Raw genomic sequence first — 18437 nt, 5'->3', positions numbered from 1 at the left:
GCTCTTATTGCATGATAACAAATTGTAGCTTGATATTTTAGATATTTCTTTATATCTATTCAGAACTTTTCTTAAAGCCACAATATAGAATCATATACATTAATATTTGTTTTTGACTGAATATCGAGAATTGATCTATTTTATGATGTTAATAATATAAATGTATTAAAGAACCGATATGATTTTCAATTCTTATTTAAAAAAAAGTTCTCATGGAACTGCTCACGTTCCTTCGTATAGATCTTTCCTTTTTCATCAAGGGATTTCAATAGAGACTTTTAATGGCAAGCTTGCCAAATTGAAAATTAGATAGCATGAAGACTACAATCATGTATAGAATTTACTAGCTTGCCGAATTCAATAGAGACTTTTAATGGCAAGCTTGCCAAATTCAATCGAGACTCCTAATGATAGACGGTGGCAGTAATTTTAGAAGCCAACCATGTACGGTTATGCTTATTTAGTTATCATAGTGGACTGGTCTAAGGTCGACAGGTCAGCTGTGGGATTGGGCTGGATCCTTAGTTGGGCCTTTTGGATTTAATGGTAGTTTTGACCTCAGTTGGGCCTTCTAGGATTAAATGGTAGTTTGACCTTATTTGGGTCATTTTGGATTTATTAAAGAGCTGGGTCACTAAATTAATTAATTGGCCCAATAAGTAATTAATTATCTTCATCACATACAATGATACAAATCTTTATTTGAGTAATCATCGAATTATTGAACTATTGTTGGAAGAATGAAGGGAGTCAATTTCACGTAAGCACCCAATTATTGAGCTATGATTGGTTTAGTTTAGTTACGATAATTAAGTCTAATTGGACTTAATGGGCCATGGATTGTAATTAATTACCTAAACCTGGCTTTGTCACTAAATTAATTCAATGAGTTTGACTAATGGAATTAATTAATTTGCTTCACTTAACTAATAGTTTATGTTATTTAATCATCTCATTTCATTACTGGGTTATATGGACTTATTATTATTGTGATATGTTATTTTATTTAATATTATATTAAATAAATAATACTCGTATTTAGTACTAATATTTATAAAATTAATGATTATGAAGTGTAGTGAGATTAATCTATAATTTAAATTAAATACCTATGTAGATATGATCACGATGAAAGAAATAATTTTAAATATGATATATAGTATTCAATAAAAATCTAGATTTGGATTTGATGAAAAAGCTATAGTCTAAAATAATTAAATGTATCAAAAAGTAAAATGATTGGCAAAAAGCGTTAAAAGGGGAAAACGCGTCACATCAAAAAGTCGAAAATATTCACGACTTTTTGATCTTCTCCTTCGAATCACACTCACACTATCAACACTCTGCAAACAAATCACACTCTCTCTCACCTGAAAACCGTTTCCGACTCTTCAATCACCTCGAAATCCAGTAAAATCGAGCTCAATAGATCCCCGAGATTGGGAACCATGGGTCGCAACTCAGTTCCCGCCGCCGATTTAGCTTCCGACGATGCGTCGGCGGCCACATTCCACTCGATCCGCGACCGTTTCGCCTTCAAGCGGTACCACAACGCTAGCAGCGCGGCCGAACTTCCGCGCTCCTCCAAAACGACGGCGGCGGCGCACAAAACCTCCCGATCTCACCACCACAAGCAGCGGAAGTTGTCGTTCTTCCCCTTCAGAGGCAAATCGCGGCTCTACTTTTGTATTTTCGCGGTGATTTTCGTGTTTTCTGTGGCGTCGATGGTTATGCAGAGCTCGATCATGCTGGCTTTCCGGCAGGGAGTTGGCGGAGACAGGAGAATGCGGTGGAGGTGGTCGGTTAAGGAGGGGTTGGAGCTGGGGAGTTCGCTAGAGTTTGTGCCTCAGCGGCGGATAGACTTGAACGGAAGCCGGCTCGATTCGCTCAGAAGCCAGCCGAGGCTAGGCGTTCGGCCTCCGAGGATCGCTTTGGTAAGTGATTGTTAGCGATGTAATTAGGAAATTTAAATTCCTGTGATTGAACTGGAGTTTGGAGTTTAATGTTAATTATGAGCTTATATAGTTATACGCCCTTAGTTGGTGGTTTGCATGATCACAGATTTGGTAGTTGTTGAAATCATATACCTAATGATCTGGAATGGAAAAGTATAAGTACCAAACCCTAACGCCTAACGGAAAAGTAGTTCAAATCATGTTTTCAAATGCTTTCACATCATTTGTTATGTACATTTCAGCAATATGCATGATTGACAAACAAATGTTAGATTGTTATTTTTCCTTATTATAGTTGTAGAAAGTTGAGATAGAGCTTTGTTGAGTGCTAATCATCTCATAAGTCCAGCTTTGGCTTTAATAGGGTATCAGGAGGATAGATTAAGATGCAAGAATCACTGGCAAACATGGCATGATCTAAATTCTGCTAATTTTTTGGTGACTATGCATTTCTTAGAGGATCACTTATCAATTATCTGAATGCCAAAGACAATCTATATCAGATAGGCAATGCTGTTTGTTTGCGACATTCATGCCCTGCATATGTATAGTATACTCACACAACCATTCATGCCCTGCGTATGTATATGTATAGTCTTGTCATATTTTAGGCAGTCATCTATTTGTATTAGCCTCTAATTTATCATAGGTGGCCACCTAGCATACATTTTTCCCCTGCAAGGTAGGGATTAGATGTTTGTCCAAATTTTTAATTTCTTGTTTACTTCTTAGATGCATTCCCTAAAGGAAACAACTTCCAGTATTGCCATACTTCAAATATATTCCCGTTGAAGTTCTGTAATATATTTATATACTCTTTTTTATCAATGCAAGATCTTAGGGAACATGAAGACAGATCCTTCAGCACTATTGATGTATTCTTTGATGAAGAACTTAAAAGGTCTTGGCTATCTGCTTAAGGTATTTTTTCGTAACAGTTTTTGTTTGATGCTACTAAACTGTTTTATATTCAAAATGCAAATTGTAAAATCATACAAACTAAGTGTCCAATTGTGTCCTAACTCCTAACCTTCTCCTTCTCCCCTCCTTACTTTCACCTCTAAAGCTGAAGGAATAATCACTGTAAATGAGCATTGCCTGGATAAAATATGTGCATTCATCATCATGCTCTGGATATTATATAATTCAGAAAGTTTTAAGATCATATGCTTTCATGCCCAGAGGCCCCAGACCTTGATAGAAGCAGCAGCCTCCCTGGAATTCGAGTTGGGAACATTACTTGCATGTATGCCTTCTTGATTGAAAGTGTGCCATAGCTCTTATTACTATTACTCTTTCATGCATGTGAAATAAAGTCACACATTCTTGCTGCAATAGAAGTGAATATTATCTAGTCTTCTAATTTATGAGGTAAGAGGCTACTTTTTAAGTAAAATCTTTAGGAACAAAATCAGCTTGTAGTTGGAATTTGTGATATTGCCAGTTACTAAAATATGTCCATATCTTCCTACATGCAAATTAAAACCTTGACCTACCTCATATACTTTCTGTAGTTATATGCCCTCAAAGACGGGAGAGCGCGTTCTATTTGGCAAGAGCTTGGAGGTCCAGTTTCAATTTTATGGCCTGAGAGATATGGGTACACTGATTGGTCAATGTATGTTTTTCTCTTCTGTTTTTTTATTGTACCGTGGAAGTTGTATATGTTAGTAGCATATATTGCTGATTAGTTTTCTCCAGACACTACAGCTGAGCAATGCCTTTTTGCCTACAGTTATGAAGGTATTGTTGCGGATTCGCTTGAAGCAAAACATGCCATTTCCAGGTATTGTTTCTCTGAAAGAATTTTTTTCGTGTTTCAGATATATCCTTACCTTTTATCCCTGGATCTATATCATGAATTGGATGAATACAAAAGTAAAATACTATGATCTGATGTCTAGTGAATGTTGTCCTCTAGACCCACTTCTCTCCAGTCCATAATCCCGTATATAATTAGCCATTTGAGGTCAGCTAGTTTGCTGTTTTTTGTTAGTGAAATTGCCCTCTGATAGATCTGAGTGGTGCACTGATGGCATGCACATGCTTATAGCTTACTACCTCCGTCCCACATTAAGTGTCACATTTTGCTATTTCGGCCGTCCCACAATAAGAGTAACATTTCACTTTTACCAGAAATGGTAAGTAGATCCCACATTCCACCATCCAATTCTAATCACATTTTATTATAAAACTAATATATATAAGTGGGACCCATCCACTAACTTATTCAACCCACTTTTCTTTACATTTCTTAAAATCCGCGCCCACACTAAATGTGACACTTAATGTGGGACGGAGGTAGTAGTAATTTAACAATCAGAGGACCCCACACAAATATGACCAAGATTAACATTGTGAGCCCATCCCTATGAGTTGTTCCATGCTTGCGGTCTATGAGAGGGTGACTGAAGGAAACTGCAAGAAGTGACCCCAAAGGTCCAATGCCTGACATAATGTGACGTTTTCTCTTTAGCTTCTCTAGTCTTTAATGCTCTAGTATGACATGCACCACTATGTTTAACATGCCAAACTTGATATTTCTCCTTAGACTGCATTCCCAGTGGAAATCTGGGTCAATACACCACTAAATTCATTTTCCCCCGGGAGTTTCTTGAGATAAGCTACAGAGGATTGTTCTGTTTCAAAATGACCATCTTGAACAAGAGCTTTAGTGAAAATAACAATTGTTTAGGACTCCACTTCTCCTGTGGCCTATTGCAAACATGTATGCGATGGATGCTCTCATGCACTGTACATTGCATAGTGCTATTTGATATTCTATGATTTGTCAATTTGATATCTATGCAGCCTTATGCAGGAGCCCTTTTGCTCTGTGCCTCTGATATGGATTATCCAAGAGGATACTCTCGCCACCCGTCTACAACTTTACGAGGAGATGGATTGGGGCCACCTCATTTCTAATTGGAAAATGGCCTTCAGTAGGGCTGATCTTGTGGTATTTCCAGAATTTTCTTTCCCGGTAATATTCTTTCTGGAACTTTCTTCTTAAGATGTTGCGACTTATTTAAGGATTTTCTAAGTTCTGATTATTTATTATGCCTCTTCCTTTATCAGATCTTATATAGTGTTCTTGACACTGGAAACTTCTATGTTATTCCTGGATCTCCAAAAGATGTTTGGGCTGCAGAAAGCTATAGTGAGACTCATTCCAAATATCAGATGCGGAAGGAGAAAGGTTTTCAAGATGATGACCTGCTGGTTCTAGTTCTTGGGAGTTCATTCTTCTATTATGACCTAGCCTGGGATTATGCAGTGGCAATGCATGATCTAGAACCTCTACTCCTCAAATATGCAGGACAAAATGATGTTGGATTTACATCAAAGTTCATTTTTCTTTGTGGAAACTCAAGCAGACAATACAGTGATGCCTTGCAGGTATATGTTTGCAATTGGCTGTTCTGAATGTTATAAGGTTTTTACTGCATCTATGCATGTGGGCTTCAGAAAATGAGATGCCAATGAGATTTAACATTGCCACATTTGATATCTCTATTGGAAAATAGTGACTGTTACCCCAGCAAGAATTTGTCGGTACAACAGCAGATGTTTGTAATGATTAATATGATTAGTTAAATTTGTTCCATTTCTTTTCACGTCTGATTTAATGTAGTATGATTTATGCATGTGCATGTTAAATTATCCTGGCTCATTCTTTTAATATACAATGTTGGAATTGAGATTGGAAATGCTCTTTTGTTTCTTTCTACTGGAAGAAACTGACAGTTTTCAGTTCTTCCCTGGATGTTATCTTTACTATCACTGTTACACCTATGTAGGACATTGCGACTCGTCTGGAATTACAGCAAGGATCATTGATGCATTATGGCATAGATAGTGATGTTGACAGTCTAATACTGATGGCTGATATTGTTCTGTACGGATCCTCCCAAGAGGAGCAGGGATTTCCTCATTTGCTGACTAGAGCCATGTCATTTGGGATTCCTATAATTGCTCCAGATTATCCTGTCATAAGAAAATATGTACGTCACATTTGTTTCTCTTTTGAATGATCTTGTAGCTATCCTGGAAGGTCATCTTCTCCATGCATTAATATTTTTTAATGCAGATTGTTGATGGAGTTAATGGGATAACTTTTCCAAAAAACCATCCTGAAGCATTAAGAAATGCCTTTGCCCTCTTGATATCTGAAGGAAACTTATCGAAATTTGCACATTCTGTTTCTTCCTCTGGAAGGCTTCGTGCCAAGAACATGTTTGCAGGAGAATGCATCTTTGGTTTTGCAAAGTTAGTGGAGGATGTCTTTGATTTCCCATCAGATGTCTTGCTGCCAACTCCTGCTTCCCAACTGAAAAATATTGTATGGGAATGGAATCAATTTAGAAAAGAACTTGACCAGATATCTAGTGAGAGAGGACATATGTATAGAGAAGATCATTTGAGGGTGAATTCGACTGTTGTATACGACCTTGAGGAAGACATGATAAATTATGCTGCATTAGGAAATGTCAGTGGGGTCAATCCTGAAGGTCTGGAAGAGGACATGCCAACAGCTTTGGACTGGGAGATCTTAAACGAAATAGAGAGCTCTGACGAAGTTGAGATGCTGGAAAGAGAGGAGGTGTGGTCCTACTTTTGTTGCTTTTGAAGTCCTTTTTTGTCATTTAACTACAACCCCCTATTTATCTCTTTAGCTTATGCTGTGTAGTTTGATGAAAGAATGGAGAAAGATATTGGTGGATGGGATGAAATATATCGTAATGCTAGAAAATCAGAAAAGCTCAGATTTGAAACGAACCTGAGAGATGAAGGAGAGCTAGAAAGAACTGGGCAGCCAGTTTGCATTTATGAGATGTACAATGGTGCTGGGGGTTGGCCATTTCTGCACCATGGTTCGCTATACCGTGGGTTAAGCCTCGTAAGTTCCTCACAGCTGTGTTGGTGCATTGTACTTGGATTACTGGTATATAGCAATTATATGTAAATCAGATGGACCATGTATCCCTTCATTTAAACAATTTCTTCCATACGTAAATCAGATGGACCATGTATCCCTTCATTTAAACAATTTCTTCCATACCAATCTAAGACCCGATACAATTTGGTATAAGTATTTAGATGTTGCCATTATTTTTATTACATTTTCTCCTTTCGTTGGTGTATCAGTCTAGCAGAGCCCGGAGATTGAGTTCAGATGATGTGGATGGAGTTGGTCGGCTTCCCATCTTAAATGACACTTCTTATCGTGATATTCTATGTGAGATTGGAGGAATGTTTGCTATAGCTAACGGAATTGACGACATCCATAAGGGACCTTGGATAGGATTTCAGTCATGGCGTGCTACTGGGAAGAGGGTATGTATATTTACTGCCATTTTAATCCACATTATATTTAAATTGAGTCCTCTCCATCTACTCTCTTCGAGTTAACAATTTTTAAAATTTATTGCTCTAGTGGATTCAACACTGCCTGCATTCGACTAATCTTTTCTTAATCATCTCAGATGTCTTTATCCAAAAAAGCTGAAGATGTTTTGGAGAAAGCAATACAAGGAAACACTGATGGGGATGTGATATACTTTTGGACTCGTCTTGATATGGATGCCGGTGTCATGGGAAAAAACGATCTGCCTACTTTTTGGTCGACATGCGATATCTTGAATGCAGGACGGTGCAGGTGAGTGTCACCAGTAAAATTGTAGAACACAGAACAGAACACCGAAACACCTCTAGTTACTGATTCATATCCTTTTGATGATTCCAAACTCACAGAACAGCTTTTGAAGATGCATTTCGAAGAATGTACGGGTTGCCATCAAATGTAGAAGCTCTACCTCCCATGCCTCAAGGCGGTGGGCATTGGTCGGCACTGCATGGCTGGGCCATGCCTACGTCTTCGTTTCTGGAGTTTGTGATGTTCTCTAGGTACTTTTGTTATGCGTCATTATCATTTGAATTCATCTCATACATACATTGAGAGGTAGTAGTCAAACAGATAATAGTTAGACTCTAACTACGACTTTGATGACCAGGATGTTTGTTGATTCTCTTCATAGTCTACGCATGAATTCAGCGAACACATCCACCTGTTTTCTGGGATTTTCAGAACCCGAGGTACGGTTCCGAAATTATGTTAACACAGGCACACTCACACAAATAAGTTTTTCATGTTGAGTTGTACTTGGTGCAGAAGAAGCACTGTTACTGTCGAATCTCGGAACTCCTAGTTAATGTGTGGGCATATCATAGCGCGCGAAAGATGGTTTACATTGAACCTAATTCAGGCTCGGTGCAAGAACAGCACCCTATCGATCAACGGAGAGACTTCATGTGGCCAAAATATTTCAACATCACCTTATTGAAAAGTATGGACGAAGACCTTGCAGAGGCTGCAGACGATGGTGACCACCCATACAGGCCGTGGCTGTGGCCATTAACCGGAGAAGTTTTCTGGCAAGGCGTGTACGAAAGGGAGAGAGAGGAGCGATACAGGCTGAAGATGGACAAGAAGAGGAAGACGAAGGAGAAACTACTCGACCGGATGAAGCACGGATACAAGCAGAAGACACTAGGAGGAAAGTAGACAGGCTGTTTATGTAACTGACTTCCACATTGCAGCTGAACCAGTTGTCCGTCCTCAGTTCGTGAGTCGAGGCAAGGCGTGCTCGTCACGGCCCTCGATTTTCTCACAGCATCCGAACACTTCCCGATTATACGATCATCTGACACGACACGAGCATAGGCTGCTGGAGACGGGGCAGCGTGACCGAGGGCACAAACGCAATGCATTTTTACATTAGTACAAGACTAGTGAGGTTTCAACTTTTGTTTCTTGAATTGTATATACCATTCATAATCCATAATAATAGCATAGTTCTAAAATAAAAGTAACCCTTTGACAAAGATGAAATTGAGATGGATAGAATTTGAGACCTTGATTTTCTTTTTAGCACAAGTATTAAAGGAAACCTACTTTATTTGTTCATTATTGTATCAATTTAATTTCTTGTTTTGTGGAATTGTATACCAATTTAGATTACTATCTTTAGATTTGTAGCAAATATACCACCATCGACCTTTTGAATGCGTGTGTTGGCCAGGTGATCATGTGGTATTGTGGTTAATGTTTCGATGTTAAAAATTCCGGGTTTGAGTGATGTGGCTTTTACATTTCTCGTCATTTAACAATAAAAGAATAAACGTTATTTTGACAGTCACAAAATTATAAAATTGAATTCAATCCAGTACTATAATTGAGAGAAAATTGTCATTTAAATCGCAACTTTTGGTTGACTTCTATTCTCATAACTTATAAAAGTACCTAACTAAATCATTATTTGTATATTTCCCATAAAATTAAAATTTTGATGAAATTTGTTCTGATTTTTGTACTTTTCGTCATTATATCTTCACCAATTACTACATAATAGTAATCATCTAAAATCGACATCGTAATATGGAATAATGCAAAAGTTGTCTTAAAGTTTACCAAAAATTGTGATTTAAATGATAAATTTCATCAAAATTTTAATTATGTGGAACAATTGAGAAATGTACAAAAGTTATAATTTAATTAGCTATTTTTATAAGTTTTAGGATTAATCAGAAGTGAACTAAAGTCGTGATGTAAATGATAATTTTTCCTTATAACTAAACATCTCGATTTGTCTGTGATGATGTCGTTAAGATGTATAAAAATTATACCCCTACAGTCCTACTAGGTTAACAAATAAAAAATAATATTCAATATATTATTTTCATTATATAATTTATTAAAATCAATCAATAATATTTATTAAAAACGTATTATAATAATTATATATATTTATTAAAACTTGTGTGTTTAACAACATATTCACAAACACCTAATGGCAGCTGCCAAATAAAGCTTCCATTTACACTGGAGCCGCCATTGAACTGAGCTTCAATTCAGTGCTACCTGCAAAAAAAAAGCAACTATAATCCAATCACAATTCCAAAAAAAGCTCAGCACCAAACAGAACGAACAATTGATGAGTGCGTCGACGATTGTTTGTAATAGCAAAAGAGCAGGTATCTGAAACAAGTTGGGGGAATCGATTTTGGGTTCACAGCCTTCAAAATTCCGCCTCCGTCGCCATGTCTGTAAGTTTGATGCTCACCACAGCTCTGCGAGATTGCATTTCTCCGTTTCCATTTTCTTAATTTTTTCGATTTTGTGTTATCTGATTTTCAGAGTTGATTATCAATGGCGAACGCTAAGCCATGGCGAATCATCCCAAGGCCGCTGCTGGAAACAGTGCTCAACAATCACGTGCAGCACCACCGCGTCCCTCAGCCTCTCATCCTTCATGGCCCCCGTGGCGTCGGAAAAACCACCCTTATACTTGAACGTAAGCAAATTGAATCCCCATTTGTGTTTTTGTGTGTGTGTGTGTTGGTATTCATGTAGATTATTAAAGGATTGTGGTATGCTGAGCTCAATTATGTGGAATTTGTCAAGGAGAAGGTGGAAATATGAGAAGATAGCTCTACTATTTAACTTATTTAGAGAATGGTTTCTATGTTTTTGAATGCATTTTGTATCTGGAGGACTAATAGTAGCTTGTGTGTCTCCTAATTTGTTAACTTTTAAATGACATTTACAATTTACGATTGGTAATGTACACGATTGAGTATTTTTATCTTCGTCGGAGGGATTTCTCTAATCCTAGCATGACTAGTAGCTTGTTCGTTCTCCAGTTTGTTGATTATTTCAGGGCATTTGCTCTTTATGATTGAGTATTTTTTATCTTCGCTTCTCAAATCGTAGCCCTTTCAAGAGGATATGAATCAATCAAGTTATCTTAACTTAGAAATAATTAAGGGCTTTAGGATATCCTAAGTTTCTAAACCTCGAATAGTAAATGCCTGCTTAGGATTTTAGAGTAATGTGATCATTAAATAACAGTTTTAGCATAACCCTGCACTGGTGATTCAGTTATCATGTATTCTTTTCTTATGTATGAGGGCATGTTCTGCATATGTGTTTTGTGGTTACGACTACCACTAGTGCTATCCCATGTTCTTTGAGTATTTAGTGCAAATTTCATGTCTTCATGTCATGTTTGAGAGAAATGTAGGACTTGATATAAAGAGCCTTCCCATTTTTCTTATTGGCAGGTCTATTTGAGAAATGGAATACTGGCCCGCACGTTACTGGTTATGTCGACTTTGCAGAATCAATAAAGGAATACCATCCAAAGCATGGGCAGTCATATCCATGGATGTCATGGACCATGTGTCCGTCTCCTAAACTCGTTACACTAAAGACTCAGCTTGAGGACTGCCTTGAGTCAATGGCCCATCGGGCCATAAAGCTTGGGACCATTAGTTCCCACCAAATATTTACCACTCTTACCAAGTGGCACAGTCCAACCACGGCCCTTGACCAGATTTTGAATGTTAATAAGGTCTCCAAAATGCGTATAGTTAATAAAAAGAACAGGGTATCCCCATCAAATTTGTGGGAGTCTGCAGTTTTTAAATTTTCTTCTGCATTAAGTGAGCAAGAGTTAGATGGGGTTTTCGACAAGAGCATTTCTGTGGAGGAGTCGTCATATTACAAGGAAGCCATGGCAGCACTTAAGTTGGCTAAAGAGGTGATTAGGGTTCAAGGAAAGTGGAGGGAAAATGCCATTCAAGATTTGAACAGAAGGGGTGGATTTTCGCGATCCCTAGCACATTCTGCTACTGATTGGCCTTGTTTGTTGCTTGAGTTATTGTCTTTATCTGCAGAAGTGGATTATTTTCAGGTATTCAAGTTTATAACTACAATCTGGTTAAGTATATAAATTATTTATCCCATCCATGTTGTAGATCCAGTTGTCTTAAACTGAAAACTGGAAAAGGAAGACCTGTCAATTATGTACCAGAGTACAGATGAAAATCCTTTTAACCTTCTAAGAAAGAACTACTAATAATGTACATGCAAGTAGTTCGGTGGTGTTATCAAAACATTCAAAACATATCTTACTCTTTGTAGATATGAGTCTTGATGCTTTTGGTGTAAATGGTCCTAACAGGATCTGGCACCTCACTGGTAATAAAATAAACTTGTTCATGCAATGTATAATTAGAGGATTATGAGAGAGCACTATTTTTTACATTTCAACCTATGCCTCACTTTTAACTTCTTGTCTCTGTCACTTCCTTTTTTCTCGGTACCGATGAAATAAGTAGCCAAAGCTGGTGATAAACAATATAGAGCTTCTGAAGAATGCTGCTTTAGAGAATGACAGAATGATAGATGGATCCACATACCATGACAGCCTGATTTGGAGAATAATAGCTCTGGGTGCAAATGAAAGGTGTCTTCCAGTTGTTTTTGTAACCTCTGATGGGTAGGTTTTATTATTTTTATTTTCGGTTTATTGAGGCGTAATATCAGTTAGGTTATGTCTAGAACCAATTGACCAAACACTGCGGAAAAAAAAAGCTCCATTAAAGCTTAGTCTTGACCAAATATTTAGCTTTATGAATTTGTTTTCTAACTTCATAATGGGTGTCCCAGTTTATTAATGTTATTATTCCCTTATTGTTTAGTGCACTTGTGGTTCTAGTTTCTTACCATAGCTCAAAAAAATGCAGATACTACTCATATAGAGCTTTTATTGATTTTGGATTTCCAGATGTTTTCATCTCCCGTGAGGTAAACACCCTCGTATATTTATACACATGCTATTAGTTGAGCTTTGATTATTCTGAAGAAAATGTTAATTTCAGACATTCGGATGGTCTCCAGCAGAAGGAAAATTGCATATGGTTGGAGATTATTTTAATCAGTCTGAGGTATTGTTGATTGAAGAAATTTTTGTCATTTGTATGTTTTGTGATTATAGATTAGTTGCTTGCAAGAATTTCATGTTTTCTTATTATACGAAGCATGCATTCTAACGGGCTGATGAAGAAACAATTCTAACAGTAATAATAATACACAAATCCTACTCAACCCTCAAATGGAACTGTGCTTAGAACAATCCACAGTATCAAACTTGTCCAAATATTTACGTCTTGCATTTTTGCTTATGCTTCTAGTCTTCTAGATATACTTGAACAAGTAGAAATATGAGATACTCAAATTAATTCTCTAATGGTTCATATACTCACATTGCTAATCTAATGTGCAGTGGGAGGTGATTAATGAGGTACTGGGCCCAAATTCCCGACATCTATTTGAGGTTTATGCTCTCAAGCTCAGTAATGATTACCAAAAGTAAGCACTATTAATCGGCTAAATTCCATTACATATACTGGCCAATAGTGAGTTTTATCTGCAATCTATGCATTTTCCTCTTTGTAATCATCTTGTTCTAGTTCTCTAGGTTTAGTTTTGCTTACAGTCTTCCTAAAAAGGTGGCTGAACATGTATATACTTCTAATCACAGGTTGAACTTTGAGAATACGTTTGAAGATATCATGGACCTGTATCTGGCATACCTGCAAGTAAGGTTCTAATGAGTTCAAATTTTGATCTGCATTTCCATTTCTTTTCCCTTTTCTTATGATGGGCATGGGCATGAATGTTCAACATTCTTTACAGAAAAACCCTTAGTTCTGAAGGTTTGTCATGCATAAGATTCCTATTGATTCATCGTTCAAGATTGCCTGTGGATCACTAGTTTTAGTTGAGGCAGTCAATTTTTTATTCCAAGATGATATGTTTATATTGCAAAATTTTCACTCTACCCTGTATGTTGCTTTCAGTTTCACCATAGTTTGTTGCACATATGTTTGCTTTGTAGTAATACATAGTATTTTTGCAGAAAATGTGGAAAAGCTATTCCTTTTCTCGAGTTTCTCGTCTGTTTTCTATTTGACTCTATTTCTCTGATATAGGTAAGCGTTGTTAATCCTGCCATGGATAAAGCATTATTGATCCTGGAAAAGTTCGCTGTTGATGCACAAAATGGGAAAATCCCAGAGGATACATTACGAGTTGGTGCTCCTTGGAGGCATCCCCCCAAAACAGATATTGCAGTGTGGGCTAAAATTCAGCTAATGGACTTCATTCAGTCTCTAGTGAATGCAGGATTTGCGGTAAAATTCAACCTAAAACTGTGGTGCTACTTCTTTTCAATGAGAAATTCCATATTTAATCTGTGATTTTGTACTTAGACAAATTGTTCATCATTTCCTGCATCTGAAATAAGTTCTACATCTCATTTACATTGTCATTTATATGTCAAAATACTACTCGATGCATGTTTTGTTTGTTTAATTGTTTAAGCAATTCATAAATCAGTGAGAGTGCTTGGAAGTAGTCTAGTTTTCTAAATTGGTATTTGAGTTCTTCAGAGGTTCTGCTCACGTAAATTAGTTGGTCAGTTATTTCTGAAAAATTGAAAACTGGATTTTCCTTAAATTTGATGCAGGTTAATTACTTTGCTGACTGGAGCCTCGAGTTCTTGGAGGATCCTGCTGCTGATGCACTGCTACAGGTATTAATGACATTTGTCTGTTAACTTTGTCAAATATCCGATTCTTAGTTCATTATTTACCTTTCTAAGCATACACGAACTACTACTTACTGGAATTAGGAATTCTGGAGTTTCTACAGATTGCTATCATCTTGAATGAACCTTTTCGAACTTCCTTATTTTTAAGAATTTCCTACCTTTCATAGACAATGAAGGGTAACAGAAGTGGTGCTTTATAGAAGATTTGTCACAATTAGTCCTTTATCGCAACAGACAACTATCGTACTTAACACATGTACCTTTCCCTCCATCAAGCTCATATCTAAGGGTATAGCATACTTTTAACTGTATCATTTTCTTAAACATTCTGCAGGTTGGTTTGTTGTACACCCAACGCGACCCGCCCTATATTCGCCCTGTCAGCCGTGGGATTCAGAGGTGCCTCGTTAGATGGTAAGAGATGCTGATGCATGAGTTCGATTCAGTAGCTGAAAATAGAGCCTTTTGTGTCCTGATATATAAGTGTTGCAGGCTTGTTCAAGAACGGCTAAATCTGAGCTTAAAACATTCCGTTCAGTTCCAGTGGCAGCGTGTTATAAGAGGCCGTAGCTATCGGCACTTGTTGAAACAAGTTGGAGTGAAATAGTAGTGGTACGTTCAAATTCTCTTGATTTACTTTGCTTCTCATGATATCATCTGTTGTATCAAGTAGAATTCAATATTTAACTTTGCTGCATATGATACTCCGGTGCATTTCTAGGAGACACCACAACTTGGCCGTGCCTCTGAAGTCTGAACCCCATCTCTTTTAACGATAAAACAAATAATTAGAAGCATACAGAAAATTAAGCATCCGTGCTATAGCCATACCAGTCTATGGTCTTATATCGTTCTCGTTGTTTACTACTCAATGTTCTTGAATGAAATAAAAATTTCATTTTCACATTTTGAACTGTTGTGACGCAGCATCGGGTTTACTACTCAAAAGTTAGTGAAAAACGAATTTTACCATGCTAAGTGATTCTGTTTCAGGCAACACAGCAGCAATAGTTCGTCTCTTGATTCAGAGCACTCTTCTATCATCAAAACTACACAGTATGTCATCGTTCACTAATACCTTGTGCTACAGCTTTTATCCAAATCATAAATTATTCTTATAAAAATTTAGAGCATCGTTTATTCTTTGCCTTCTGCACCGGCTTAAAATTGTACATTTTCTTATAGACCAACTATCTGTTTTGCTGCTCTCTTCTTGGAAATCATGTGGAACTCTCACTATCTATTTGCTGCTAATAATCGTACGTTGTTCTTTTCAAAATCGAGAACAAAAGAAAAAAGGTGTAGAAGTTGCAAGAATCAAAATAGGCACAAATCATTGATAGCTTAGAGTTTGTGCTCTGTAAATAGCTATGATACTGACTCGCAGTTTCCTTTCTGTAGCAGTTGCACGAAACCTCGGTGCCCTCGTAGATCAAGCGGAAGTGAAGATCCAATTTTTGTTACTGGAATCAAACAGCAGATTGAGAGTCAATTCAATCAAATCATTTTTTAAACTACAAATTTTTGAAGCACATATACATGGTGTTAAAAATTTGTATTATGTGACCACATTTTAGTTTTGAGGATGTGAAACTGTGGTGGTTTATATTTGTACTTTAATTAGGATGTTTGATTAAGAAGAAATTAAATAAAAGCTAGGCTGATTAAAACCATGAAACTCTGGTGGTTTATGCTAGTAATATTTTTTCATGATTTACCAGTATTTGCAATTGAAGGCATGGACTTTTCTTTTTTTTTCTTTTACTTTATTCTCTTTTTACTTAATTCACAAAATAATTCTTTTTTTTTTCTAGCAAAAATCTCATCTCTTTTAATTTATTCTTCTTCAACTGCTTACTTTATTCTCGACTTACTTTATTCTACTCCCTCCGTTCCATAGAAATAGGCCATTTGGGGTTGGCACGGGTTTTAATGTTGTAATTGGTAAAATAAGATAGAAGAAAAAAAAAGTAGTTGAAATTGTGTAGTGGATGGTGGGCCCATAAATGAAAAAGTAAAAAAGAAAGAGAAAAAGATTGTCATAAATGGATATATGACTATTTGTATGGGACAGACAAAAAAGAAAATATGGTCTATTTCTATGGGACGGAGTGATTATTTTTTACTTTATTATATCTCCATGTAACTCATTTAGTACAATTTTCTTAAGAAAGAAACATCTTAATTAACCTAGGGTGTAGATTATATTTGTTTTAGAGTGAATTACATATTTAGGACCTATACTTATCACGACGCACGTTTACAATCTTCATACTTGCAAAATATCATTAGCGGTCTCTATACTTGTACTTATGCATGTTTTAAGGTTTTTTTCACTTTTTGACCTTTTTTGGGACGAAAATATCCCAAAGGGTAAAGGGCAAATTTGTTCACCATTTAATCTCTTTACTCCTCCTTCCTTTTTCGTCTGACTAAAACAAAATTAGAACTGAAATTATGGATTTGTTGTTAATCTTATTTCTTTGTATTCTGTTAAACTTTTTGATCAATTTAATCATATGATGATAGATTTTACATTTTCACGTCGTTTTCCTTCATCACACTGGAGTATTTGTGATTATGCTTCGAATGTAGAGTATTATAATTAAGATCCCGTAAATAAAAGATTAAAAATTTGAATGACAAATTTCAACAAGTGAATATTTGAATCTAATCAATTGTAAAGTGGGAAATATTAAGCGATAAATGGAATGGATGAAATTATGGTAATTTTGGTTGTGTGTATTTAGCAAGTGGGCTGCGCCCGGCGACTTATGTGGGTTCTCTTATCAGAAACTTCTCTTCCCAATTCTAACAAATTCATGTAAAATAAACTTCTTAGCTTTTTAAACTGTCTTATTTACTTGTTCAAATATGTTCCATCTCAAATTTTCTTGTAATTATACAAGTCATTTACAGAAAGAGGAAAGAGGAAGAAGAAAGAAAAAGGAGAGAATATAGTGTATAAATTTGTCCATCATTCATTTGGGGGTATTTTGGTCTTTAAAATGTCAAAAAGTGAAAAGAACCTTAAAACATGCATAAGTACAAGTATAGAGACCGCAAATGATATTTTGCAAGTATAGAGACCGCAAACGTGCATCGTGTAGGTCCTAAATATGTAGTTCATTCTTTGTTTTAATGCTCTCTTTGTTCCACCCGTGACATTCTTTTGGACACAAGATTTAAGAAAATTATTTTTAAAAAATTAAGTGATAAAGTAATAGAAAAATGAAAAGAGAGCCGAATAAGAGCGAGTGAGTAAAGTGGTTATTTATTTGCCAAAAAAATTGAATGACACAAGGAGTATTTTTTCCTTTTTTGTTCTATTAATCCAATCTCATTTTTTATGGATTTCTTTTATTTATTTTTTTAATCCATATTACATATTATTATCTTTTCTTTTCTTATTTTCGTATAGCCTTTTTTATCTCATGGATAACAAATTGCTTTATTTTCTTTATTTTATCAATTTATATTACCCCACATCTTATTTCATTCTTATTGAAATGGATCCTTAAAATAGTTTATGAAATCTAAACTTTATTTATATTGCTTTTATATTTATTTATTTTTAGTTAGAGTCAACCTTTTTATATGATTTACATACTTAATTTTGGTGATTCATATTTCATCTTATTTCATCGTACCAAAATGAACATTCAAAATGAATATTTTTAACACCTAAACATATAAAATACTCTGATATGTTTACTATAGTTAATTTATCTTAAATAAATATTAAAAATATTTTATGGTATTACAAAATAATTTTACTACTTTGGCAGAAGAAGACGACGTCAAACAACATCGTTTTCAGATTTTTTTATATTTTTTATTATAAAATTACAATTTCACTCATCATTAAAATAAAAAAGCATTATTTATTCTGATTTCGCCCCTCTAAATTTGTATCCTAGATCCGTAATGCAAATAGAATTCAAAAATCTAATGATTTTCCATCAAAAGATTTACTAAAATATTCACGAAAACAATCCAACTATTTGAATAAAAAAATGGAACA

The 18437-nt window shown here is 35.9% G+C and overlaps 2 protein-coding genes across 6 annotated transcripts; both read left to right on the top strand.

Annotated features, from left to right (window-relative positions):
• Positions 1-1315: 1315 nt before the first annotated feature.
• Positions 1316-8922, top strand: LOC125201826 (UDP-Glycosyltransferase superfamily protein). 2 transcript variants are annotated; one of them, XM_048100084.2, is made up of 14 exons: positions 1316-1934; positions 2790-2876; positions 3470-3573; positions 3691-3741; positions 4767-4938; positions 5034-5354; positions 5756-5959; positions 6046-6558; positions 6646-6855; positions 7104-7292; positions 7442-7614; positions 7710-7862; positions 7970-8051; positions 8128-8922. In XM_048100084.2, exons 1-14 carry the CDS (start codon positions 1449-1451, stop codon positions 8518-8520), a joined length of 3138 nt encoding a protein of 1045 aa, XP_047956041.2. In that variant the 5' UTR covers positions 1316-1448; the 3' UTR covers positions 8521-8922. The 2 variants fall into 2 exon arrangements, with proteins under 2 accessions (XP_047956041.2, XP_047956042.2); XM_048100085.2 differs by having other exon boundaries at positions 1800-1934; positions 2797-2876.
• Positions 8923-9801: 879 nt separating this feature from the next.
• On the top strand, positions 9802-16152 carry LOC125217067 (uncharacterized). Of its 4 annotated transcripts, none has more exons than XR_016134935.1 (14): positions 9802-10057; positions 10153-10309; positions 11079-11710; positions 12138-12298; positions 12546-12606; positions 12681-12746; positions 13085-13170; positions 13343-13405; positions 13799-13994; positions 14330-14395; positions 14748-14827; positions 14906-15025; positions 15407-15469; positions 15815-16152. XR_016134935.1 is itself a non-coding variant. In XM_089063504.1 (13 exons), the coding sequence occupies exons 2-12, from the start codon at positions 10165-10167 to the stop codon at positions 15018-15020; spliced, it is 1671 nt and encodes a 556-aa protein (XP_088919630.1). In that variant the 5' UTR covers positions 9802-10061; positions 10153-10164; the 3' UTR covers positions 15021-15025; positions 15815-16152. The 4 variants fall into 4 exon arrangements, 1 of the variants encoding a protein (XP_088919630.1); XR_016134936.1 differs by having other exon boundaries at positions 9802-10061; positions 15818-16152; XR_016134934.1 differs by having other exon boundaries at positions 9802-10061.
• Positions 16153-18437: the final 2285 nt, after the last annotated feature.

The sequence above is a fragment of the Salvia hispanica genome, chromosome 2 (assembly GCF_029641045.1).
Source record: "Salvia hispanica isolate PSC_SH4W2 chromosome 2, Shi_PSC_v1, whole genome shotgun sequence".
Taxonomy (NCBI): domain Eukaryota; kingdom Viridiplantae; phylum Streptophyta; class Magnoliopsida; order Lamiales; family Lamiaceae; genus Salvia; species Salvia hispanica.
Note: the sequence above shows the minus strand (reverse complement) of the source record. Positions and strands in the feature narration are given on the sequence as shown.